Genomic DNA, 27,281 nt, shown 5'->3' with positions numbered 1-27,281 from the left:
CCCTGAGGGGCGGGGCAATGACGCGGCGAGACGTGATTGGCTCACCGTGGTCATCTTAGATTTAAAAAATGCAGCTAACTGCGCCATTGTTTAAATTGGAACTGCTCCGCAACTCTTCAAAATGACAGGCAGGGACTGGATCCAAGAGGATCCATTCCTGCCGTCATGCCAGCAATCCCCACCAGGTCCCACCACCGCTCACGTCCGCACCTCTTCCAGTTATCCTGCTGCCTAACCAGTGATGACAGCTGTATCCAGTGACAGATCCGCTGTCCAATCACAGTGCTGCTTTTCATGTTACTCTGAATGGGCTTTTACTGCCCATGGCTTGGCCCCTCCCCCGCACCGACCATCCCCCCAGCTCCTTTCCTATTGGCAACGGGATGCACTGCTATCGGTGCCTCACAAACCTAATTTTAATGTCAAAATGGTTATTATAATACAAAGCAGATACTTATGACACAGAATATGTGTCATAAGTATTTTCTTTGTATTATTTTATCCATTAATGACAGGGGAGGCACTGCCTCCTACCTCCCTTGCCTGCACATCCCTGCTGCCCTGCTTCCTCAGCAGCTCCTCCTGTCCCCGTCCCCTCTATTCCCCACCTACTAACATCCCTCCTATCCGCGCCCCCTCCTGACCATGACATGGCATCCCTCTTCCTGTCTTCTTCTCTCGCAAAGTACTTCTGTAGCGAGTGTGTGGACATCACACGTAACGTGCATGGGATACGCAGTGGGAGCTGGGAGTGAACATTGCAAGTTAGGTGTGACGTGCACATGCACCACAGCCATTTGCTGGCTGGCAAATTTTAGCATGGAGTGCAGGTACGCACCACTGACCAAGTGGCCGACATTAATGTCATGACTTATCATAATAAACATATTATTATTTTTACCTTAAAGTTTGGGTATCCTGCACTAGGCCTACATAGCAGCAATACTCCCATATTTCTTTGCTTCCATTTTGATAAAAATAAATGAATATCATTATAACATGTTAGCGTACAGCAGGTGCAGGTTCTCCGTCTGAGTACAGCCTCCAATGTGAGGGGTTCTGCATCTCTGTACACAACCACTATTGGCGACACGCCGGCAACATTCCCATAACAATGGCCAATACATTTGTGAAACATTTAAGACCATGAATCTACCGTGCCCCTCAATCACAGCTATGGATTCTGGATGCTTGTGCAGAAAACTGCTCCGCTGCATCTAACCGTGTCGCTGCGTCCAGGCCCAAAACACTGCACATAATAGATCACTGAGGTACAGATGGAGCCAAACTTATCTTGGCTTCTCTGCTGCTCCTAGGTGCACCAAGGCTTATTAGCATAAACCCTTCATCTTTTGTTCTCAGCTGCAATACAATACAGAGAGAGCAATACAGCAGGGGATTAAGTAATTACAGCAGGGGATTAAGTCCGACTGCCTTGGCTTAGTTAATCCTATTAAAGAGATAGATGAGCAGGGCTCCATCTGTAGGTTGTCATGAAGTCTTTTATCTGACAAACGTGCACCCAGATTACCAGTGACCATGTGGCCTAGTAAATTATCATATGCTACAATGGCCACAGTTAGAAGATTCTGGAGTTATTCCTAGGAAATGATCATTATTAGGATCAGAATTCCCAGCATGCTGGTGTTACCACGTCTGTCAGAGAAGGGGGCGACTAGCGCTGCACTGAAATCCCACCTTAGCATTTGGGAGCTGCTCAAACATGCGAGTAGTCCAAACTCGTCATAAAGCATAGAGAAAGAATGGGGGATTGTGTTGAGCGCTCACCTATATGTGAGAAATCTATATCCAGTCCATAAACACACATGAAACTTGTAAGAAATAAGGGTCTGAGCATTGTCGCTCTGAGGGGTTCCCCACTCTAGGGGGTTATCAGGAGGTTCTTTAGGAATACCTTGTGGGTGTGTGGTGATGGATTTACCATAGGTGAGCAGTGAAGATCATCACAGGAGTTACCTTACAATCAGACAGGAGGAGTCTTGTAAAGGTATACTGTAACTTCTTTTCATCACATTGAGTAACAGGATCAAATGTGACAAACATCAGCTTTTCAGTAACCGCTTCTTGAATACAACATGTCTGCTACATGTGCTCATCTCTCTCTCTCTGGAAGACACATGCGAAAGAAACAACCAAGTACTTGTATATACAGCAGACAATACACATGCTTTTGTATATATAGCCATCTGCTGTCCCTACAAGGAAAGTACATGCATATGAATAAACCCACAGTCTGTTGTACATATTTCAGCATCCCTGTATCCCATAGGCTCCTAATCTTGGAGTCTCTGTTTCCCTCAGGTGAGTCCAAAGCCCCTACCACTGTACATGGTGTAAGTTCAAAAAGTCTCAATACTTACTGTAAGTGGTACAGATATGACTTGCGGCAACTCGCAGTCACTCTCCACTTACTGGTACGTGTAGATCTATGTCTCACCAAGACAGTCCTGCACTCTCCTTGTGGTGGATATTAAAGGTTGCCTAGAAGCTGACCAGATTGTCCATTTTAGTTTGTTACTCTGCGGCCTATAACATTTGCCTGCCTTGCATCCAAATCTTAAGTCCCTCTAAAAGCTCAGGGAACAGTCGCAGCTGCATTCCTCAACCGGGATGGGTACTCAGTCAGTCTTCCCGGCTGGGTCATGTGATCACTCTCACGAGGTACCGTGGAAGCTTCGTCCTCTTCAGCCAGGGAGGATGTAGGTGCGGTGCAGCTGCTGGTGGATGGGATGTGCAGTAGTCTATTGTGAAGGGAGTGCACAGCAATTGCATTCCTCTGTTTTTCAACCAACGCGTTTCAGCCCAATGGCCTTTGTCAAGAATGATGGTGGAGTCTATACGGTGTTGTTTAATCACTGTCCAATCAATGGTTCTGATCATGTTCCTCCCAGAATCCCCTGCAGTTAGCGTCAGTATGTACCCAGTAAGTGGAGGAATGTATCGCATCACCGTTGCAATGTGTAGTACATCCCACCCATATGTCAGAGAGAATTTCAGTTAATCTGTTTTAATATTTTAACTTAAAAAGAAATGAAAATTGTATATGCAATATCACATACAGTGTGTGATATAGGTATACATGTTGAAAAGTCAAAGAAGGAGATATATCCTTAATACCCTTATAATAAATTCACTTCTATTTTAAAACCAGGTAAGAGTTAAAACTATTTATTTGTGTTTAATGAACAGAGGAATATACTGCTTTCACATGGAATACGATATGATGCATTTAATACAAAGATTTTCAGTCGCAATTTTTAACATAAAACCAGCTGGTTCGTGAGGGAATGATGATGTTGTTTTGTTTCCACCTCACCCTAGCGGGTGTGAGCTCATAAGATGGATTGCCCCACAGAGTTTGCAGGCTGTTACGTAGATGACCCAATGTGTTTTGTCCTTTTAACGGACTTCTTCAGGGGTATAAATCAATATTCAATTAGGATTCCTCAGAATAAGTTTTATGTCAAGCAAATCCTCTAATGGATATGCATTATGAGAGTATCATGCATCTTCCATCAATAGGCATCGGTAAAATCGAGACTTGTAACATAAGGTGTGTGTCTTCTCCCTCTGTTTAGCAGCATGCGTTCAGCAGTGTGTATATGTATGTATGTGTGTATATAAAGTAAACTATATATATATATATATATATATATATATATATATAAGAAGAAGGTCGCACTCACGTTTAAATGCTCAGCACAGCAGCTGGGGTGTCATCCACAGATCCCCTCCAGGGAATCCAATTATAGAAAAATGCAATGGAGCACTCACCAGTCTTTTCTTGATTAAATATCAAATAGAAATTTTATTTTCCAGACAGCACAGCATGACTGTTCACTGCAGTCCAATATGGTTATATAAAACCCAAACGTTTTCGGTCATATCCAGACCGTCATCAGGGGACACAAAGCCTGGCTGCTGGTATTCCAACTATGATGTGACAGCTCTCTGATGATCTTTGTGTCCCCTGATGACGGTCTGGATATGACCGAAAATGTTTGGGTTTTATATAACCATATTGGACTGCAGTGAACAGTCATGCTGTGCTGTCTGGAAAATAAAATTTCTATTTGATATTTAATGAAGAAAAGACTGGTGAGTGCTCTATTGCCTTTTTCTATATATATATATATATATATATATATATATATATATATATATATATAAACAGAAAATTCAGCACTCACCATAGCAAGCTCACTTGTCCTCACAACATCAATAAATAAATGATGGGGGTTTAGTTAGTGAACTGGCCAATGCACAGAAGCCTGCAAACCGCTCGCCAAGGAACACCACCTTCTTGCAGGTCCTACACTATCACAAAGTCTTAAAAATTAAAACCTGGCAACTGTATCACACATAATATACTGCACACATGCCCACTAGGTGTAATGTGTATCTGCCACATATCTAGTGGCTTTTAAAGGTACACTAGTCACCTGACACTGGCTGATAAATTACTAAGGAGCAGCTGACACAGGTTTAGAGCAAATGAGATTACACAGGGGTGCATGAAAAAGCTTGTGGCCACACTTAATAAGAGTTAACCAAAGATTAACCCCGCAATATGCAAACAAATATAGAAAACCACAGCACTCGCCACCCCAGAAGCGGGGTGCAGTGTCTGCACTCACAGGGTGGGGTGCATGCAGCCCATGGCCACCTACCCAAATACATACATACAGAAAGTTCAGCACTCACCATAGCAAGCTCACTTTTTTTTTCTGATCTTTTTTGTGTCATAAATGAGAGAAATGACACAGTCCCAACTGTAAAGCGCAACGGAATATGCTGGAGATATATTAGCAAATGTATATAAAATAAATGTCACGTTTATAAGTAGATTCATTTCAAATAGTCATTACCTGTGTTTAGTTATATCTGTGCGCAGCACACACAGAAGCACAATAGCACAGCATGAGATCCACATTTTTGTGTAGCACGTGCTGGCTGTAAATGACCCACATGTCACACCGTACCCAGTATCTGTATTATTATCTCTTTCAGCTCTGTTTGATACCCCACAAATAACAACTTATTGGTCATCAGTGACAGAGGGTTATGCGATGACCCTGACCTGCTACACAAAACGTAACCCGGCCAGGTCTGCTACAGAACTGCACTTTGCTTTCTACAGAGATGGGCAGAATGTGCAGGACTTCAGTGCGTCCGCTACATACAGCGTTCTGGCAGTGCAGCTGGTGCATTCTGGGTATTATACCTGTGATGTGAGTGATCCCAGCGGCAGTGTGAGGAAGAGGAGTGATGCATTCCATATACAGGTACAAGGTGGGTGTCTGTACTGGACCTGTCTCCCTTCTGTTCTACTCAGTGCTTTTGGTTATATTGAGTGGTTTAAGTAACTGGCACATTCATTATCAGGGGGAGTCTTCCTGTGGGAACTGACGCCATCTTCAGTGGCCCGATCCTTCGTATTAAGAGACCCTCCACCTCCAGCAGCTCCCTATATACATGCCCCCTTCAGCATGACATCATTCCTTCAGGGGGAGTAGCTGGCACAGGCCGGTCAAGAGCACTGGCCAATAGCCCCTCAGACACCAGCGCCCCACTCTCCTCCACATGTTCTCTAGATGTCAGCGATTGGAGCTCCATGTGACAGTGAGAGGAGAGTCAGTCACCACAGGGAAAGGAATCATAGGTGTGTAAAGGTTGGTACACACTGATAGATATATCTGCAGATCAACTGACATGCAGATATATCTATGGACGGATCGGGCAGTGTGCTGTGCATACACTCTATCCGATCCGTCGGGGACTGACGTCATGAGTTCAGCTGTCAATCACCGCCGGCTGCCGCAACATGTGTACGGGCGGTCGACTGGTCTCCCGTACACACACGGCGACGCACCAGTATATAGCGGTAGATATATTGGCCGTCAGCTGTGCTGTGGGGCCGACGCAATATGTCTGTGAACGACGGAGTTCACAGATATATCGCCCATACACACTTGCCGATGGACTCGCGATATATCGGCCATTCAATAGAACGGCCAATATAGCGGCCAGTGTGTACCCACCTTAAGTTCTACCTCCGCACACCCCTCACATAGTGCTAACACCAATAATCAATGAATAGACCAGGATCGGCAGACACCTATCCTGGCCGTGTACTTAGGACTTGGCAGTTTCATCAATGGGCACTCTGATCCAACACCGCCACGTCTTCAGACGGCCCTCAGGAGTAGGTTAGTGGGCCAAGTTGGGGTATGGCTGTCTGGGGACGTGCAGGGCCGTATCAAGACTTTGGGGGGCCCGGGGCACCTAAGAGAGGGGGCTCTCATGTCAGCACCGCCCCCCTGGTGTTGCGACACCCACTGTATGTGTGCCTCCTCTTCCTGCACCTCCATGAATGGCAGCAGTGCAGGTCAGACAGATAGATATCTGTGTGTATAGATATCTATCTATATGGATGGATCTATCTAGGCATATCAACATACCACTCTATTATGTGTAGTAAATGATTTTGTCCCAACTCCTTCCCTCTTTCCCCTCACTCAGCAGCAACTCATCACCTCTGCTTCTTATATATTTGAAGATCCCCTTTTAATGATCTTTCCCCCCCTTAAATCTGAAATATTTTCTCACCCTCCACACTTTATGAAATATATAAAGAAGATACAGACTGCTGCTGATTGGAGCGGGCTGCGTTCTGTTTAGTCCTCTAGATCCCAGCATAGTCAGTCAGTCCAGCCTCCCTCTCCCTGTCACCGACCTTCAGAAGCACAGCACCGGTGTCTGCTTGTCATCGGTGACGCCGGAGTAGGGGAGTGAGAGCAAGTACAGGCAGGTGCAGGTGTCTCGGACGATATTACTTCTCTCATGGGCTCCTCCGCCGCTGCAGCTCCCTGCACTGCTGTGGACAACTGCCGCACTGCTGCTGAGGGTTGCTGATTGCAGCAGAGCTTGGAGAAGCGGAGCTCGTTCCCTTTCAGCAGCTCCGATGGGGAGGGCCCCATGACACAGAGGACCCGGGGTTACTGACCCCCTAGGCTTCCCACTTCTGGCTCAATGTGTGCCTCGGCTGCCTGACACCTCCTCTACCCCCTGGGCTGGCACCTCCCTTCAAGACGCGCGGCCAGTCAGAGAGCCGGTGGAAGCACAGCAGCACATAACAGCTGCGGCGCTGTTGCGGCACTGCAGATCGTGTTTAAGGTCTGATCTGTGGTGTGCGGCAGGAGGCCCTCTTAGATTGGGGGGGCCCGGGGTACTTACCCCCTGTGACCCCCCTTAATCCGGCTCTGGGGACGTGGCTATGTCACACACCCCTATGAATGGAATGTATGGGAAATTCATGGCTGGAGGTGTGTAGCAATTACACAGTCATCCTGATCCACATTCACTCCAGACCTCATGTTCTAGATGACAAAGGGTTAGATTCAGAGATGTATACGCTGATGTATAGCAGCTGTGATATGTGCGAATATATTAATATAATATATGCTAATGAGAGAGAGATAACACAGAGAGCAATAAAGTACTGACCAATCAGCTACTAACTGTCATTTTTCAAACATTCTGTAACATGACAGTTAGGAGCTGATTGGTTGGTACTTTAGCTCTCCCCAATGTGTATTACATCTCGCCCTTAATCCAGTCCTGAATGTACACTGTCACTTCCCACAATGCCATTATTCCTAATGAGATATAAATAAATAACATTACAGCCCTTTGAGTCATGTGTGTTATTATTATGTACAGTACAGTATATGTTTTAATACATATCTGACTGCACCGCAACCTCTGCTAATATAGTGGTCAGTACTACATATTGGAACATTTCTAGGTGTAATAAAGGACACTCAGTGGAACGTGGGCCTAATTCAGACCTGATCGCAGCAGCAAATTTGTTAGCTAAAGGGCAAAACCATGTGCACTGCAGGTGGGGTAGATGTAACATGTGCAGAGAGTGTTAGATTTGGGTGGGTTAAATTGTTTCTGTGCAGGGTAAATACTGGCTGCTTTATTTTTACACTGCAATTTAGATTTCAGTTTGAACACACCACACCCACATCTAACTCTCTGCACATGTTACATCTGCCCCACCTGCACTGCACATAGTTTTTCCCTTTAGCTAACAAATTTGCTGCTGCGGTCAGGTCTGAATTAGGCTCACTGCACCACACAGTACTGCATGGTAGGGTGCAGAAGGTCCGGAGAGCAAGGCTCAGCCTAACACTTAAAAAGTGCTAGACTATGATCATGCTCCTACTGCAACATGACCACACCCCTTTCACAAAATGACACACCACTATCACAACTTTACCACACCGCTATTGCAATGTGGCTACCCACCCTCTTTCCTATATCGGTGGATATATCAAATGATAATCAATTCTATTATGAAGAGAAAGATTTCCCATGTTTTAGGGTTCTTATCATTATATTACACTGATTTGCAAAAACATTGAGTAGCTGACAAAGTTGTACTCATAACGCAGGTGCAGGAGGTCTGATGACTTGAATCACTAATAATAATGCAGTTTGGTAGGGAAGTGGGTGGGATGCGGGAGCCCGCACTCTGGAGAAATCCTGGAATTCTGGAGTTTCCCGTACATCGCAGGAGAGAAGGAAAGTTTGGTTTCCTACAGAGTTAGTTGTGTCTTCAATAATTCCCTGTCTCAGTCGCCCCCTATGTACAGCTGTAAGATAAAGCACATGTCACAGGGAAAGTGTTTTCCATGAACCTAGCCAGATAATTTAATTTGATTCATTTTCTCTTCTAGAGCTGTTCTCTTATCCAGAAATAAAGTTGGTGCATACAGATATAATAACGGAAGGTGCTGGCATGACCCTGACATGTAACACCGTGATCAAGCATGGATACACCTTAAAACCTCAGTTTGCTTTCTACAGAGATGGGCATACTGTGCAGGACTTCAGTGCATCCGCTACATACAGCGTTCCGTCAGCGCAGCCGGTGCATTCTGGGAATTATACCTGTGATGTTAGGTCCCCCAGGGTCAGTGTGAGGAAGAGGAGTAACGTTTTATGTGTACAGATAAAAGGTAAATGTGGAATAGTGATATCATGGGCCTGACAATCAGGGCCGGATTAAAGTTTGTGGGGGCGGGCAAAGCTTGTGGCTAGCGTGTGTTTATGTAAGGGCCTGTTAGAAGTAATGGTCAGACTAGCAGCACTAGTCACAATTTAGCAGCCAAGAAGTTTTCAATATTCCAGCAAAACTTTTATGCAGTGTGCACATCCATTCTCCATTTATACAGCTGCAGACAGCACCTTGAAGGGTACAGCCCTACTGTGGGACAGCTTGTGGCCAGCAGTGCAGACTCCCCGCCTTTATCAGCATGAGAGCTCCGGCCGGTGCAGTGTGCCGCGGTCTCCCTGCCTTCCGGCCGCCGGAGCTGCTGCTGGAGAGGGGCTGTCGAGTGTCAGATCACACTGAGCAGCTGAGATCTGGAGCGCAGGTTGCAAAATGCTGTCCTGCACTCCATTAGTGTAGTATTTTTGGTGGCTTTGTGGGGGCCCCAGGACAATCGCCCCTGTCGCCGCCCCCCCCCCTCCCCCCCCCCCCCCTATAATCCGGCCCTGCTGATTCTGAGTTGCAGGTTACTGTGGCCGTCCTTGTGTTTTTTGCAGCATCCTCATCTGTGACTTTTTGCTAATGTTGCTACAAAGCTTTCCCTATTATACAGCCATGCTTCCGACTATGCAAGGACTGAGACACCCACTGGCAGCGTCTATAAAGCGCTGCATTACCACCTGGTGCGTCCTTAGATGCCACTATCTGTCGCCCCAACAAAACTTACACCAGCGCTATGGCAAGTGCAAGTTTCTCATTGAGGATAAAAAGATTGTTCTAGTATAACGCTAAATGTGTCAGATATATGTGACAAGAACATGCAGAGAAAAAATGTATTACTTTGTTTCCTTTGAAAGTCTTTGGGGCCTATTTATTAACATTATTTTTACAAAAATAATGTGAAAAAGGGTGTTTTCTGTTTTCACACCCATCTCACATTATTTTAGTATCACCTGTATGTAATAAAGGGCATTTGGAGCAGTTTTCATGAAAACTTTTATACGCCATCTCACATCTACAATTACCTGGTTATGGCCTTCGGTTTGTGCAATGCACCTGCAGTTTTCATGACCTGACTAAGGACGTGCTCCTTGAATTCCTTGGCAAGTTAGTTGTGGTATATTGATGACATTCTCATGAACTCTTTCAATATCAGATTCATGTTACTGTAGGTTGGTGATACACAAACTCAAAGATCGCTAGTTGTATGCCAAACCAGAAAAATGTGAATTTGAGGTGTCCTGGACTTCCCTGGGGCCCATAATGTACATCAGGCAGATATCTGGCTAATCCCCCAGTCTGCCGACGCCGGGGTCAGGGGATCAGGGAAATCCATCATATTGGATTTCTCTGAATCACCATTGCGACCAAAAAATGTTTGGCGTCAGAGAGCCTGGGATTTTTTTTTTTTTTTTTAAATCAAGTAATTTTTTATTGAGTTTTGTAACACATTGACACAACAAGACAAAACAACAACATTGAAATAAACTATAACAATTGCCATCAATAAACAGGTATTTTCAGATCACAGTTCGGTGTGCGTGTTAATTCTTTTCGCATATGTGTACACGACATAGAATATCAATAATATTACGAATGTCGCTCAAGTGCTCAATACCTGCCCGCCCAGCCATGTGCTACTCCAGCGATCCCACATCTCCGTAAATCGAGAGGTGGAACCCCGTATTTTATACATATGCCTCTCATGACGAATTACCTCGTTCACCAACGCCCTCCAGTGCTCTACCCTAGGCACATCTGCCGAGAACCAGACCCTAGCAATAACAACTTTTGCCAGCGTAGTGAGACACAGGACATATCTATACAGTAAGACAGAGTGTGTTTCCTCAAGATCTAACCCAAACAAGCATATACCAGGATCTAATGTAGGGAGGGACGGTGCTGTCATGATCACATCACTCCACACTTTACGCCAAAAAAGGGAAATCTCAGGGCAATCCCACAGTAAGTGCCAAAATCCGGCATCGGCTGCCCGACACCTGGGGCAGTTAGAATCTTCCCTAAGACCAGCCCTCTGCATAGTAACTGGAGTACGATAGGCCCTGTGTAAAATATAGAAAAAAACCTGCTTATATCTTATACACGGCGTAGCGTATCTAAGGGAGCTCATAATCTGGAGCCACTGCTCATGGGACAAGCGCCCCAAATCAGTCTCCCATTTAATACGGAGATTATTTAATAGATCGGGGTAGCTTCTATTATTTAAAGCAGCATATATGGTAGACACCCTCCCCCTCTGACTCAGAGAAGTAAGCATCGTCCTAACAGGTGAGTCAACAATCAGTGGTGGGCCATGAGGGAATTGAGTTTGTACAGCATGTCTAAGCCGAAAATACCGGAACAGAGCAGTATTAGGTACATCAAATTCGATCTTCAGTTGCTGAAATGACTTCAGCACTCCATCGTGGTACAGCTGACCCAGCGCCACGACACCCCTAGCAATCCATATATTATCTAGCGACATCTCATATAGCTCAGGGTATGCACTATTGAACCACAATGGAGTACCGGCATCATGTCCCTCCCAATCATACAATGTGTGTGCATAGCGCCAGATGAGCAAGGCTTGACGCAACAGGGGAGGCAAGCCAGGCGCTGAGAGACCAGAGAGGAGAAGCTGAAGAGGAGAAAGAGAGAAAGTAGGAGAGCACTCCGCCCGCTCAGCCAGAAACCCCCTCACCGTAGTACCTAGAGAATCCCCGATCCATTCACTCAGATGAGACAGCTGAGTCGCTACATAGTATAGTCTGAGATCAGGGAGACTTGCCCCGCCGGACATCTGAGATCTGCATAATGTCCTGATAGAGACTCTCGCTGGCCTGCCACCCCATATAAATGAGGACAGAACGCCCTCTATAACAGTAAAGATCTTCTTGGGGAGGTATACCGGAGAATTGTGTAGAGCATAAAGGAATTTTGGCTGCATTACCATTTTAAATAGATTAACCCGACCCAGGACAGACAACGGTAGTTTTTTCCAGCTATGAGCCTTCTCTTTAAATGTCGCTAGAATGGGGTCAATATTTTGGGCCACATAGCTACGCGCCATAGGAGTAATCCAGATGCCTAAATACTTGAACCGCAATGTCCATTGCAAAGGATACGCCCCCTGTGTATTTTCCGGGAGAAGGCCAGAGATGGGGAAAATGTGGGATTTGTCCCAGTTAATTAGTAGACCGGAAAAGATACCAAAATTTTCCACTACCTGTAACACTGCTTGTAGGGAGTCATCAGAGTCTTGCAAAAAAAGAAGCATGTCATCCGCGTATAGCGCTACCACATCCACATGACCCCCAATCTCAACGCCCCTGATCCTACCATTACTGCGCAGCAGGCCGGCCAACGGCTCCACGGCGATTGCAAACAGTGCAGGAGATAGGGGGCAACCCTGTCGAGTGCCCCTCTCCAACGCAAAAAGCTCAGACGTGAAACCATTAGCCGTCACCCGAGCCACAGGCAAGGAATACAACAACTGGATAAAGCTAATAAATCGAGGGCCAAAAGCAAATTTCTCCAGCACCCCCCACAGGTACCTCCATTCTACGGAGTCGAACGCTTTGGCCGCATCAAGGGACACCACCACCGCGTCCGACCCCACCACATCACCCCTCTGGAGATGACAGAACAGTCTACGCAAATTTTGGGCCGTGGACCTACCTGGCATAAAGCCAGTCTGGTCCGGGTGAATTATTGTTGCAATTACCAAATTCAATCGAGATGCCAAGATTTTTGCCAGTATCTTGACATCAGTATTGAGGAGGGAAATGGGTCGATAAGACTCGGGGAGCAGGGGGTCCTTCCCTGGTTTCAACAGGACAATTATATTGGCCTCGGCCATAGAGCGCGGGAGAGCCCTACCCTCTAAGAGTAAGTCAAACAATTGTAGGAGATAGGGGGCAAAAAACGTACTGTATTTTTTATAGACTTCCCCCGGAAGCCCATCGGATCCCGGTGCCTTAGACGCCGGGAGAGACAGGATCGCAGCCTCCACTTCTTCCAACGTGATAGGTGCATCCAAAGCCCCCGAGTCCTCCCGGGACAAGCATGGCAAGGTCAACTGGGCCAAAAAATCCCGAAGCTGATCGTCAGAGTAACTGGCTCGGGAGGCATAGAGCGAGGAATAATAACTACGGAACGTCTCCGCCACCATTGATCCAGAGTAACACAATTGGCCAGCAGAGTTCTTCACACACTGAATTACAGTTCTAGGGGAATCGGACCGGGCCAAAAAAGCCAAGTAGCTGCCATTCATCTCCGCCCGAAAATACTGCTCATGTCCTGCAAAAAGGAGTCTACGCCTGGATTTCTCAAATAAACAATCCGACCACTCGCTCTGCGCGCTCTTCCACAACAGCTCATCAGATCGCAGATGGGTAATAAGGTATTGAGACTCCAACTGCCGGCACAAAGATTCCAACCGCACCTCTTCCCTCTTACTAAACGCTTTAACTTCAGAGATCCGCTTTATAAAGGAGCCTCGCAAAAACGCTTTAAAAGCATCATGTTTTAGCGGCAGATCACTGAATAGTAAATTGTCTTCCTGGAACCCTTCCCAAGCGGCAATCAGGTCTGCACCCTCCCCCAGCAAAGTCAACCAAAAGGGGTTAAGCTTCCACATTTTTGCACCCCGCTCCCAACCAATATTAACTGTAACTAAAACAGGAGAGTGATCCGATATACCCCTAGGGAGATAATCTACCGCCAGCACGTCCGGGGACAGATCAGGAGAAACCAAAACCAAATCAATACGGGAAAAAGCATGATGGGTAGCGGACTGACAGGAGAAGTGAGTAGCTGTGGGATTACGACATCTCCATACATCCTCCAGCCCCAGCTCCCCCACCAGTCTTGCGAACGGGGTAGGGGACGCTAGGGGAGGGGAGGACGCAACAGACTCCCTCCACCTGTCCATACCACCATCCATAACATTGTTGAAATCCCCTAGGCATATTACAGGGGTAGCAGGGGACCGGGCCAGGAATCGGGCAGCATGACGGAGAACCTCATTATTATATGGCGGGGGGACATATACTGCTAATACATGGAACAATCTGCAGTTGATATGGGCTCGTAGGAAGACGTATCTGCCATATTGGTCAGTTTCACAGTCATCCAGGTGAAATTGTACGGACTTTCTAATCATTACAGAAACGCCTCTGGCACTGCTAGAGAAAGTGGAATGATACACGTGACTAACCCATGGTTTTTTAAGTGCCAACACCCTACCTCCATGCAAATGTGTTTCAGAAAGACAAATTATGTCCGCCTGGTATTTTTTAACCTGAGTCAGGACCAACGATCTTTTAATTTTCTCATTCAATCCCCGAACATTCCAGCTGAGCAGACGAAGCCCCTCAGAAACAGCAGACATGGAAATTATAGAAGGAAGGTGCAACAGGATAGATTAAAGAGACATACATCAAAACCTGGCATCGCAGCAGAGCAAGGCTGAACAAACAATAAACAGGGACAAGAGCAACCAGTCCCCCTACGCCCCAGGAGACAAAAGAGCACAGAGCAGTATCGTACGGATATAGCGTGTCATTGCACAGTACGTACAGAACTAAAAAGTGATGGCTTAGAAAAAAACAAACTAACCCCCCCCGCACCCACCCTGTATCACCTCGCAAACTTAAGGCATACCTGGATCCCATAACTCCCATTAAGTAACCAAACTAAGGGATAAGGGCCTAACCAAAGAACCTTAGGAAAAGCCCCTACACTATTTTCGGCAAGAGCTCTCCACAACTTGTAGAAAGAAGTAGTACCCCAACCCTGAAAAAAAAAGAAAAAACAACATAGCTAGGCACATGCCCCATTATAAAGCATCAAACAGTAGTAAAACAATGTGGGGCTGACCGTTACCGCCATATCATAACGATGCATAGCAAGCAATACCATAATTTTGCCCCATTTCTATTCGCCCCACATCGCATATATCCCCACAGTGCATTTATATTCACAGAAATATGCATCAGATAAATAGAAACAGCGGTGCAAGAAGAATGAAATCAACATCTGAGCAACAACACATCATCAAGGAGAACGTGGTTGACGTTCCAGCCATGCACCAGCATCTTGAGGAGATGTAAAAAAATGAGTGGTGTTGTTAAGCACCACCCGCAACTTGGCTGGAAATAGCATAGCATATTGTATATTGCGGTCTCTGAGCTGACGCTTGACGTGAATAAATTGAGATCGGCTCTTTTGCACCTCCAGGGCAAAATCAGGAAATACGGAAATATTATGTCCATCTTGTTGAATAGGGCCCTTTGTTCGGGCCAGACGGAGCACCGCATCACGGTCCTTGAAATGCAGGAAGCGTGCAATAAATGTTCTAGCCGGGGCCCCCGGCGGCGGCGGCCTAGGTGGAAGCCTGTGCGCCCTCTCCACCGCAAATTGAGAGGTAAATGCCTCCTTGCCAAATAGATCAATAAGCCACCCTTCAAGAAATGACTCCGGGGAGGTGCCCTCCGCTCTCTCGGGGAGCCCGACAAACCGGACATTGTTGCGCCGCAATCTCCCTTCTATATCTGACATTTTAGCCTGCATAGATGTCACTTGGGTAGACAGGTCCGCCACCTTCAACTGCAAGGGTGGAGCAGCATCCTCCAAAGCCGATATCCGATGTTCAATTGCACCCACTCGCTCTCGGATCTTCTGCATATCCTGCCTTAGCAGAGAAACATCCATTTGTACTTGCCCAATCCGGTCCGTGACCCTCTGCTCGGACGCAGAAATTGCCTGCAATATTTGCTGGGTAGAATGCACCTGTTCATCATGGTCAGAGGTGTCCCCCTCGGCCGTCGGCGAGGGCGGGCCGGCCTCACCCCGCCTTGTCGAAGTGGGTGCCTGCTGTGGTCTGGCAAATTTCTCCAGTTTCGCAGCAGCGTTAGCTGCACTCTGTCCTCCCCTCACCATGGTATCCCTGAACGGGAATGCAGATCCGGAGGAGTATTACAGCAGGTTCTGCACAAGAGTCAGGACAGAGATGGCACCCCAATAAACGGAGCAAGTATGTGGGCACACTGCAGATAATCAGGAAGCAGGTGTATGTTGTAGAAATTGCAGCAGAGTGAAAGCTGAGTCAGGGGCACCCAAGCTGTCCCCACAGGATAACAGGCAGCTAATGTAGGGCAGCTGGCTCCAGTGAAATATATACAGTCCATCCAAGAAAGGGCACTGTGGACAGGTATTAAGCCCAAGAGGGAAACAGGATGGCAACCACAGTCATCGCACCGCACAGCACCTCAGGGGGAGAAGGAGCAGCAGGACTGAAAATGGCGGCTTTTCGCGGGCTTTTTCGCCCGTACTCGGTCTCCAGCGTCACCGCAGTGGGGCCCCAGGCATGCACCTCCACTGGACCCAGCAGATGACAGGGCCCTCCTCTCTGTAGTCCCCCAGCCGGAGGACCAGCGCTCAGACACCGCCGGGTGCGCGGACACGCGCCGCTCCCGGAGCTCCGACGGCGGCCGTCGGAGGGGTAGGGAGCCGGAGACCACGCTGGAAGGTCCACAACAGCACACCCGCGCCGCTCACCGGATCAGCAAGGGCAGCAGCAAAGGCAGCACACATTCAGGGGCCAGCTGGCAGGGAACAGGATCCACAGGTTGGGGTAAAAAGGATGGGTTTGCAGGATTTTAGTGGAGAGCTAAGGCTGCACACAGCTACTCCATGCCGATCCAAGCCACGCCCCCCCAGAGCCTGGGATTTTTAATATGTTGTTTTTCCCTGATACACCAATGGATTGGTGATCATCGTTGGTTGCTGATTGGCAAATGGGTTCAACGCTCGGGGAATCAGATCATTTGGCAGAACAGGAAATCGGAGCCATAGATGAATGGCATGCTTTTCTTTCTGTTCTTTTCTTAATTCAGCATTGTCATCACCTATAGACCATGTTTTTAAGAATTTAAAGCCTACGCCTTGTTTAGCAGTAGCTCATTAATACGGTTTCAAATTCAATCAATATTCATTGATTTTAACTGGTCTTACAGGAGAGCTTTCATCTTAGTTATTGTGGGCTCAAGACCAAGCCCCGTCAGAATTCCTGCGTATTTGTAATCTGAAACATAAGAATTAGAAAATGACTCCTGTCTGAAAGAATGCCATGTATGTGTCTACAAGATGATTAAGCCTCTATCTTCTGTCTTGCTCCGTTTAGTAACTCTCATTAAAGCAGGATGTTCCTTCCTCTGAACTTTCCAATGTGTGTGCCATAAATAAAAAGAATTTGCCGACATGTCAGCTCTCGCCTCTATTTGTTGGGGGGGGGGGGCAGTAGCTGGGGGGTTTGCAGTACAGTATGTTAGGAAACATAATCCTTGGTCAGTGACCAAACTAATCTTATTGTTTGACCTCTGTCGGCAGTTGGCGTGGATCAGCCTCAGCTGAAGCTCCTACCGGAAGCTGCGACAGTGGGTGATGAGATTGTGCTTCTCTGTGAGTCCAGGAACGGCTCCCTACCCATACACTACCGGTTCTACCATAACGGGACGCTCCTAGGTAATATTACTGTACATGACAAGAAGGCAGCGGTGCTATCACTGACCATCTCCTCACTGACCATGGCTGGACCCTATTACTGCGACTCTGGCAATTATTTCTTCCCCCAACATCAACAAAGTGATACAGTCCATCTGCTTGTTATGGGTGAGTGTGATGAACTTCTATACATAGCTGAGAAATGTGATATGTATTCAAACTTGAAGAAACATTGTTCTAATTTATCATTAGCTGTACACATACAATGTAGGTACAGTACAGTCCCACAAAACAAGGCAAAAAAATACCTATACAGAGTAATTACACATCCTGTGCCCCAGTGTACTCTATATAATGAGTAGCCACTATGTAATAAACCACTAGTAGTCGAGTGCCGGTGGGGAGGTTGTACCTGTTTCCCTGGAGCTGTCCTCTATCCTGGTAGTTCCTTTGGTCTCCACCCCGCCCCTGTTGCTAGTCTCTAATGGTTCTAGGCAGAAATATAAAGACCCCCCCAAAGGCCCCTTACAAAAGTCACCACATGTTAGGACAGTGACTAGTACGTTTATTAACTGGAACAAGGTGCCACTGTTCTGGGGATTAAATGGCTAACTTGGCAAAGGACATGCAAAATATTCACATGCAAGAATTCAATTGCTTACTTATCCTCACTTGCTCATGCACAACAAAGCACGACGGTGGTGATTGCTTGGTGACGGTGTCAGCGGCACATGTGCAGCCATTCACAGAAAATACCTCGATAAGGCTGTGGAGTGGCATCGCAGGGACAGAGCTTCCTTGCAAGCTGTGTCCCTGCATGCGATTATTGATATATCCGTGCAATGTAATCTATCATCTCATTGCAAATTGGGGTGATTTTATCACATGACATTCACATGCTCAGATGCTGATGGTGATAAATCTGCTCCTTAGTGGTAAGGGCAAATGGATAGCTCCTTCTAGTACTCTCTTATAGTGAAGTAGGTGCTTCATCGCGCCTTACGGGCGCTCTTCACACTGTCGCAACGGGGTACGCCCCTTTAACCCTTGCATGCCTATATGGGGTTCAATATTTGTATTATATGGAGTATTACCTGCATTCCTTTGTTAGTGGTTAAATATTGCACAATGAAAGGGCGTGCGATGGTGAAGGAGGCGCAGCCCCTTGCGACGGCGTGAACAGCACCTGCAGGGCACGATGTACAGACTGAGCGGGTGCGGGGGGGACTGCGGATGGGGGAGGGTGTCTGTAGATGCTGCAGGTGGAGGGGGGGCAGATGCGGGGGGGCCCGGATGGGGAAGGGTTGGGACGTGCTGCGGGTGGGGGAGAGACAGAAGAGTGGGGGCTGTAGATGGGGGAGGGGTCCGGAGGCACTGCAGGTTGGGGGAGGGGCAGGGGTGCCATGTGGGAGGGGCAGGTGCAGGGATGTTGCAGATGGGTGAAGGGTTCCGGAGGTGCTGTGGGATGGGAAGGGGCGGGGGTGCCGGGGTTGGGGTAGGGGGTCCGGAGGCACCGCGGTGGGGGAGAGGCAGGTGCGGCGGACGGGGTAGGGGGTCCGGAGGCGCAGCAGATGGTGGAGGGGCAGGTGCGGAGGTGCCGTGGGTGGATGAGGGGGGGACCGCGAATGGAGGAGCGTGTCTGCAGATGCTGTGGGTGGAGGGGGACAGGTGTGGGGGGAGACATATATGGGGGGTGGATGGTGGAGGGGGTCTGGAGGTGCTGTGGGTGGTGGGGGAGTGGGAGCCGCTGGTGGTGCAGGGGGTCTGGAGGCACAGCGTGTGGGGGAGAGGTGGAGTGTCGCATGTGGTGGAGGGGAAGGTGCGGAGGTGTGGTGCATTGGGGAGGGGTCTGGAGGCGCTGCGGATACTGTACCTGCCAAAAAGGTAGTTGGAGGGTATGCAGTAACAGGGCCAGGACAGGGGTGACGGGGCCAGGACAGGGGCGACGGGGCCAGGACAGGGGCGACGGGGCCAGGACAGGGGCGACGGGGCCAGGAGCGACGGGGCCAGGGTAGGGGCGGCAGGACCAGGATTTGGTTGACAGGGCCAGGATAGGGGTGACAGGGACATGACAGAACACAGGGCACGGGAGAGATTGGTATTAGGGACAAAACAGTGGTGACAGACAGATGTGTCTTACCGGAGTCACTGCTGCTGGCTGCTGCTGTTCCACTCCAACCTGTTTGGATCTGCTGCTGGTGGAGACTTGGCATGGTTGACTCTCTCAGGCTGGAGTCCTGCTTCCTCTGCCCGTCCGCATCCCTCTCCCCCACTCCTCAGTCACACACCGCGGACCTCGCGCGACTGCCGGGCACTGTGGTAAGGGGAGACTGGGAGTGACTGGTTAGCCCCAAGGAGAAGCTGCGGCTGGAGGGAGGAGGGGGTCATAGTATGCACGTGGCGCGGACCTCGCGGCTGCCGGGCACTGTGGTAAGGGGAGACTGGGAGTGACTGGTTAGCCCCCAGGAGATGCTGCGGCTGGAGGGAGGAGGGGGTCGGAGCCTGCAAGCAGCGCGGACTTCTGCAGCGCTGCCCGCCGGCTAAAGTGTGTGAAGGAGCTGGGCGCACCTCACTGCGGGCGGCAGCGCTGCAGCTAGCGGTGGGGTTGCCGGGGCTGGAGATAACCGAGGCAGTACGGAACCTGCACAGCGGCAGGTGCCCCACAAAACTGCAGCTAAGAAGCGTGGAGTGTGCCAGAAAGTGACGCTCCTCCGCGTCAGAGAGATCCTGCTGAGTATGCTGATGTGGGGGGTCAAGTACACAGTGAGCCGGTGCCCGTCTGTCTGTATGGCATACCCCCTCACACACCGCCATACCTCCCAACTGTCCCGATTTTCGCGGGACAGTCCCATTTTTTTGGGTCTGTCCCACTGTCCCACCCGCGGGCCGCAGTGTCCCGAGGTGGGGGGGGGGGGGGGCAGTTGGGAAGCCCCTGTACTCGCTGTTCTGCTTAGCATGCACACAGCGTCTATTTAGTGGAGACAGAGGGCAGGGCCGTCTTTTCGTTTGGGCTCTTGCCCAAGGGCCCCAAGAGAATAAGGGCGCTAGGCTGATAGCTGAGGGTCCCCTCTTTCCAGCGGTACCAGATTTTTGAAAATCGGCCCTGGGGAACCAGAGATATTCGACTTGAAAGCAGTGGTCCCCATCCAAGCCTGTTAATTGCTCTTCCCAACCAGATATTTCGGGTTCTTTCTGACTTAGAGTATTTCTAAGGTTATAAGCCACAAGCTGGGACTCTCCCCTTTTGGTGGACACTGGCAGCTTGTTTCTACTATGCCCAGAACCAGAGATATCAGCCTTCAAGCAGCTGGTCCCTGCTCCAGCTCCATATGCCTAATATGCAGTTTTAGATTTTCGTTGTTGAATTGCTCTGGCTCCTGAACTCTGATCCCCAGAACCTTCTGATAGGTGGGACTCTCTAGTTTTTTATCCCATTCAAAGCTAAGAAATATATTTTCAGGAATTTAGATATCTGCAGTCAAGCAAGCTGCCCTCTCACCGTAAAAAGATAAATATTAAGCCCACTTCACTAGCCACCCCTCCCCTACGTATTAAACACCCCCTACCACCCTGGAAGTCATGTACCAGGGCTTCTTCATTCAGCCCAATGCCCCCTTCTACAGTTTAGCCCCATCTGTGCAGTAAAGGAGTAATTAGCAGAAATTACTGCTTCAGGTCCTACATGCTGAGCAGAAGATAGAACACCCCCTACCGCCCGCGGGACATCAAAGCTGCTGCTGATAGCTCCTCCCACCCCTACCATTGGAGCATGGGTAGGGGGCCCAGTGAATTGCTGTGCCCAGGGGCCTACACCGCTGTTAAGACGGCTCTGACAGAGGGAGAGGCGGCATCAGGGGGTACGGATTATGGGTGGGCCCAGGGGGTACGTACCCCGGGCCTCACAGTTTTAGGGGGCCCCCAGGCTGGAGTAGCTCTGCCCCAGCTCTGAAGCTCCCCCGTCCTGCCAGCAACAGCAGCAGCATTGTGCTATAGTCAGCACACTCTGCTGCGTGTAGGCAGGTCTGTGGTGTTGCAGGGAGGCAGCAGCCTCCCTGCTGTCTTCTGCCTGTGCGGGTGTGTAGTGGGGAGCAACCACCCCCTCTAGATTTACCCCTAGCTGAGGGGCCAAAATCCCATTAAAAAAAAAATACCGGAATTTGCATAAGGGGGCATGGCCACGAGGGCCACAATTAGGCCACGCCCTCAAACCCACAGCAGGCACAGCAATGAGATAGGGTTCCTGTCTTAAGTGCCCTGGGCCCCCCGGACTCATAATCCGCCGCTGGGGGCATGCCAGCAGCTCACAGAGCGCTGGGCATGCCCCCTCACTGACGAAAACAGGGGCGTGGCTCGCGATCGCGGGTCCACCCGCGAAGCCACGCCCCCTTTCCCGTTGGCCATGCCCCCTTTTTGCTGTGCGTGTGTCCCTCCTGCCTGAAGAAAGTTGGGAGGTATGCACCCCTGCCTGTGCCATGCCCATACCATCTGCTCCTGCTCCAAGTCTCCTGTAGATTTGCCCAGATCTGTGACTCATTTGACTAACTCCGCCCAGTGTTGTGACTCCGCCCAGCGTTAGCAAATGAAGCACAAAGTCACAGATCTGGGCTATTATATAGGAGATTCTGGTAATATCTCAAATGGCCACAAGGTGGCGGGTGTGCCACTTCACAGGCTCTGCCCCCCAGTCCAGGGTGCAGCCAATCACGGAAGCCTTGGCTTCCTGCTCTCCGTGCGCAGATGCCTCTCTCCCCTGCGTCCTGCCGCCCCCCTTGTGTTGATCGGGGCTGCGGAGTGCCAGTGTGATCGGGGCTGCGGAGTGCTGGTGTAACCCAGTGGAGAGACAGTGGTATAATTAACATCATATCACTTTTAGCTTTACCCATAACATCCACATACGGTAAAATCGTTCATGTCGTCCCCAAGGGTTCTTGGGACAGGAAATAGTTTACCCCGCAGACTCCTCTCCATAAGAAAATCATGTAAGGGGTTAACTGAAGGCTGGTGCCATCACGAGAGGCCACACATCGTCGTTAGCATCCCCTTGTGCCCATTGTTTCAATAGGGTTCATCCTATGCTCCATCCAGCTCCCTTTACAGTTATGCCCATTCCTTGGGCACCTGATCTGGCGGCAGTGGGAATTTTGGGCGGTGGTAAATGGAGAGGGATTGGCCAGGAGAGTTGTTGCTCCCCTGTCGGGATACTGGGGTGTGCCATATCTTACCCCCGGGGAGACTCTGGGGTAGGAGCACTATCTAAGGGATTGGTTATCTGACTGGTGATTAGTAATTGTATTGCGGTGACATAATAGTGTACCGTGTTATACTGTTCTTGCTGATATACTGTATATAATAAAGGTTCTATTATACTTTCCCAGCTGTCTTGCCTACAGGATCAGCAAAATGAGTGCAATATTTATTATGTAATTTTATATCATTGTTATTACCCTATTACCAGAACATATAACTTTCTTTTGCTCTTTCACAGCTCCGGTGGTAAATATGACTGTCACCACGGATAATGAGGATGAGGGCTTGGCGTTTGGAAGCCCCGTGACTATGACCTGCTCCATACAGCGCGCTTCTTCTCCCTCTTACCTATGGTTACACAATGATGAGGTGGTAGAGAGAGACTCTGAGATGTACCAGCTGAGAGACGAGGGGGCGGTGTTATACATAGAATCACTCACACGCCATCATACCGGAACCTACCGGTGTAACGCCAGCATCGCACTGACCCCCAGCACGGCCTACTCTGTGCTCAGTAACACTCAGGACATCAACGTCCAGGAACAGAGTCCAGCTGGTAAGTCCTCTTCTCCCACAAGATATGGCTGGGCCTAGGTAGTCTACAGCCCTAAATATATATACTGTATCTAAATAAATAAACAAGAAATATAGAAACAATGACAGACAATGACTAGAGGTGAACATCGGATGAACACAAACAATACAATACGATAAGATACAATGCAGTAATAGATAATAATAGTGTCAGACTGTTCCGGCATCATAATCAGGAGAACTGGAGAAGTATTATTCTTTTCCAACAATGGATGTCCAGATCCTGTATATACTGTACTAGCACATTATTCCAAGAGTAACCTGGATTTCGGATAATATAAATCAGCCATAGAATAAATAGCAATGAATATACACAATAGAAACGCAATTGCTTGTATACTCCCTTGCGATAGGAATACTTCTTACTAATGTCCCAGCAACGCCTGTCCTGAAAATGGAAGCCATCCAAACTACACCTGTGCGCCACACACGGCCAGACACCTCCAATCCGGATCACAGAGCAGGCCACAGTTGGGAGATTTCGATCTGCCTCTGCCCCCTGCACATCCACCCTTATTATAGCAGTGATAAATCTCAGAGAGAGTGCGGAGAGCACTCACCTGCCTTGTATTATAGACAGACAGATCCATACTTAGCGCAGAACTACCAGCCGGTGCATTGCATCAGAGCCCGTTGCAATAAAGGGGCCTGCTGCCGGTGGCTTTATAAGCAGTACTAATAATAAGTCAGGGTGACACATTATACAGCAGTACGCCAAGTCCGGCTGTGATCAGTGATAGAGGAGGAAGAGATGGTGTGGCCAGAGGAGAGGCGGGGAGCGTGATGTCACTTGCAGCCGCTGCGATCAGGAACAGGGTGGCGGGCCTCCTCTATTTCTACTAACAAGCAGAAATTGCGATGCGTTAGCAATTTCTGCTTGTTGAAGGGGGGGGGGGGCGGAGGCGGCGGTCAGCATGCTAGCAAAAGGATTGCAAATTCTGCTAATTAGCAGAATTTGCAATCCTTGCTGAATTTACACTGTATATATGCCACTACTTGTATTTTAGGGTTCTTTAATTATATTTCTAATTAACGTACCACTTTTTGTTGCTCAGATTATTCCGGCTACATTCTTACTAAGTAATTATTATACATTTCTTCTTCCTCAGACAGGAACATTCTGTGGCCGGCACTTGGGATTTTGCTGCTGCTAATCCTCATCCTCACTGTCCTGCTCTTTCTGTACAGACACAGACTGGCTCCAGTACTCGCACGCTGTCACCGGAAACAGCCACCCGCAGGTCATGTGACACCTCTATTTACAGCTGGGACTATTCCCGAGGCTTCAGTTTATTATAATACACAAGAGATTCTAATATACAGGGTGTGTAAATGATGGACTTGATTCTGAGTCAGATGCAGCACTTTCATGGCCGCAAATAGCGAGCTGTCATCTCACGGTTCGCACCCTCATGTGACCTGTATAAGAGCGCCCGGCATGTGATGCCTGACCTTCATATGGTAACGGAGTTCCATTCAGCGTCTAATCTCCATATAATACACAATGAAGTTGATATAACAAACAATACAGTGTATCGGGAAAGTATTCACAGCACTTCACTTTTTCCACATTTTGTTATGTTACAGCCTTATTCCAAACTGGAATAAATTTAAATTTTTAACCTCAAAATTCTACACCCAATACCCCATAATGACAACGTGAAAAAAGTTTTTTTTTTTAGATTTTTGCAAATTTATGAAAAAGAAAAAACTAAGAAATCACATGTACATAAGTATTCACAGCCTTTGCTCAAGTATTACTTTGTTGATGCACCTTTGGCAGCAATTACAGCCTCAAGTCTTTTTGAATATGATGACACAAGTTTGGCACACCTACCTTTGGGCAGTTTCGCCCATTCCTCTTTGCAGCACCTCTCAAGCTCCATCAGGTTGGATGGGAAGCGTTGGTACACAGCCATTTTCAGATCTCTCCAGAGATGTTCAATCGGATTCAAGCCTGGGCCACTCGAGGACATTCACAGAGATGTCTTGAAGCCACTCCTTTAATATCTTGTCTGTGTGCTTAGGGTCGTTGTCCTGCTGAAAGATGAACCGTCACCCCAGTCTGAGGTCAAGAGCGCTCAGGAGCAGGTTTTCATCCAGGATGTCTGTGTACATTGCTGCATTCATCTTTCCCTCTATCCTTACTAGTCTCCCAATTCCGGTCGCTTAAAAACATCCCCACTGCATGATGCTGCAACCACCATGCTTCACTGTAGGGATGGTATTAGCCTGGTGATGAGCAGTGCCTGGTTTCCTCCAAACATGACGCCTGGCATTCACGCCAAAGAGTCCAATCTTTGTCTCATCAGACAGAGAATTTTGTTTCTCATGGTCTGAGAGTCCTTCAGGTACTTTTTGGCAAACTCCAGGTGGGCTGCCATGTGCTTTTTTACTAAGGAGTGTCTTCCGTCTATCCACTCTACCGTACAGGCCTGATTGGTGGATTGCTGCAGAAATAGTTGTCCTTCTGGAAGGTTCTCTTCTCTCGACAGAGGAATGCTGTAGCTCTGACAGAGTAACCATCGGGTTCTTGGTCACCTCTCTGACTAGGGCCCTCCTCCCCTGATCGCTCAGTTTAGACGGTCGGCCAGCTCTATGAAGAATCCTTGTGGTTCCGAACTTCTTCCATTTACGGATGATGTAGGCCACTGTGTTCATTGGGACCTTCAAAGCAGCAGATATTTTTCCATACCCTTCCCCAGATTTGTGCCTCAAGACAATCCTATCTCAGAGGTCTACAGACAATTCCTTTGACTTCATGTTTGGTTTGTGCTAAGACATGCACTGTCAAGTGTGGGACCTTATATAGACAGGTGTGTGCCTTTCCAAATCATGTCCAATCAACTGAATTTTACCACAGGTGGACTCCAATAAAGCTGTAGGAACATCTCAAGGATGATCAGTGGAAACAGGATGCACCTGAGCTCAATTTTGAGCTTCATGGCAAAGGCTGTGAATACTTATGTACATGTGATTTCTTAGTTTTGTATTTTTAATAAATTTGCAAAAATCTCAAAACACTTTTTTCAAGTTGTCATTATGGGGTATTGTGTGTAGAATTTTGAGGGAAAAATGTATTTATTCCATTTTGGAATAAGGCTGTAACACAACAAAATGTGGAAAAAGTGAAGCGCTGTGAATACTTTCCGGATGCACTGTATATTACAATAGTCTGTCCCCAGCATCACTCCCATGAGTGACGAGTCTTGTTATGTGATGTCCTGAGTGTTCGGTGTTGCAGAATCATCAATAAACGTTGATGATGATTTCCATATAAGAGCGCTGATCGCATAAAAATAACACTGAGCATCTTTTCTGAAGACCAGGGCTCCAATACTCATATCGGCTCTATGTGACTCTACTCGGGTTTCATTGTTGGCCTGAGTCGCAACAACCAAAGGATCAACTGGCAGTAGGGCCAGACTGCCCTTCTGGCTCTTCTGGCAAATGCTGGTCTAGCCACGCAGAGAGAGACCAGGGCTGGCTGAGCAGCTCCGTCTTCCGGTGCTCTACTCAGCACGCCCGGATTATAAAGGCATGTGGGCGTGCCACGAGGCCAGGCCCCCGTGAGCCATGACCATGCCCCCTTTCCGCACACATGCTACTATGCCGGGGCTGTCAGACAGTCCTAGTTCACCACTGGTTGGCAGCAACACTGTATTAAAAATACTTATTATTAGAATTTAGACAACGCTGATCCTTATTAATGAGTATAGAAGTAATTATGTATTTTAGATGTCCTGTAACGTAGAATTTTTTCCTTTCCTCTTAGATGTGACTGTTGATAAACCCGCGGTCAGGTGAGTAATGGGATACTACGCCTCGTATACAGTTCCACTAACCTGAGCAT

General features: G+C 48.2%; 1 protein-coding gene across 1 annotated transcript in view; it reads left to right on the top strand.

Moving 5' to 3' along the window:
- LOC134980275 (Fc receptor-like protein 5) overlaps positions 1-27,281 on the top strand; it is a 58,145-nt gene that overhangs the window by 21,403 nt on the left and 9,461 nt on the right. Inside the window, exons 6-11 of the mRNA XM_063947018.1 lie at positions 5,032-5,313; positions 8,769-9,050; positions 17,474-17,755; positions 23,073-23,390; positions 24,538-24,669; positions 27,204-27,231. Coding sequence (XP_063803088.1) covers positions 5,032-5,313; positions 8,769-9,050; positions 17,474-17,755; positions 23,073-23,390; positions 24,538-24,669; positions 27,204-27,231 — 1,324 coding nt within the window. The remainder of the gene's footprint in view (positions 1-5,031; positions 5,314-8,768; positions 9,051-17,473; positions 17,756-23,072; positions 23,391-24,537; positions 24,670-27,203; positions 27,232-27,281) is intronic.

This window comes from Pseudophryne corroboree, chromosome 12 (assembly GCF_028390025.1).
Source record: "Pseudophryne corroboree isolate aPseCor3 chromosome 12, aPseCor3.hap2, whole genome shotgun sequence".
Taxonomy (NCBI): domain Eukaryota; kingdom Metazoa; phylum Chordata; class Amphibia; order Anura; family Myobatrachidae; genus Pseudophryne; species Pseudophryne corroboree.
Note: the sequence above shows the minus strand (reverse complement) of the source record. Positions and strands in the feature narration are given on the sequence as shown.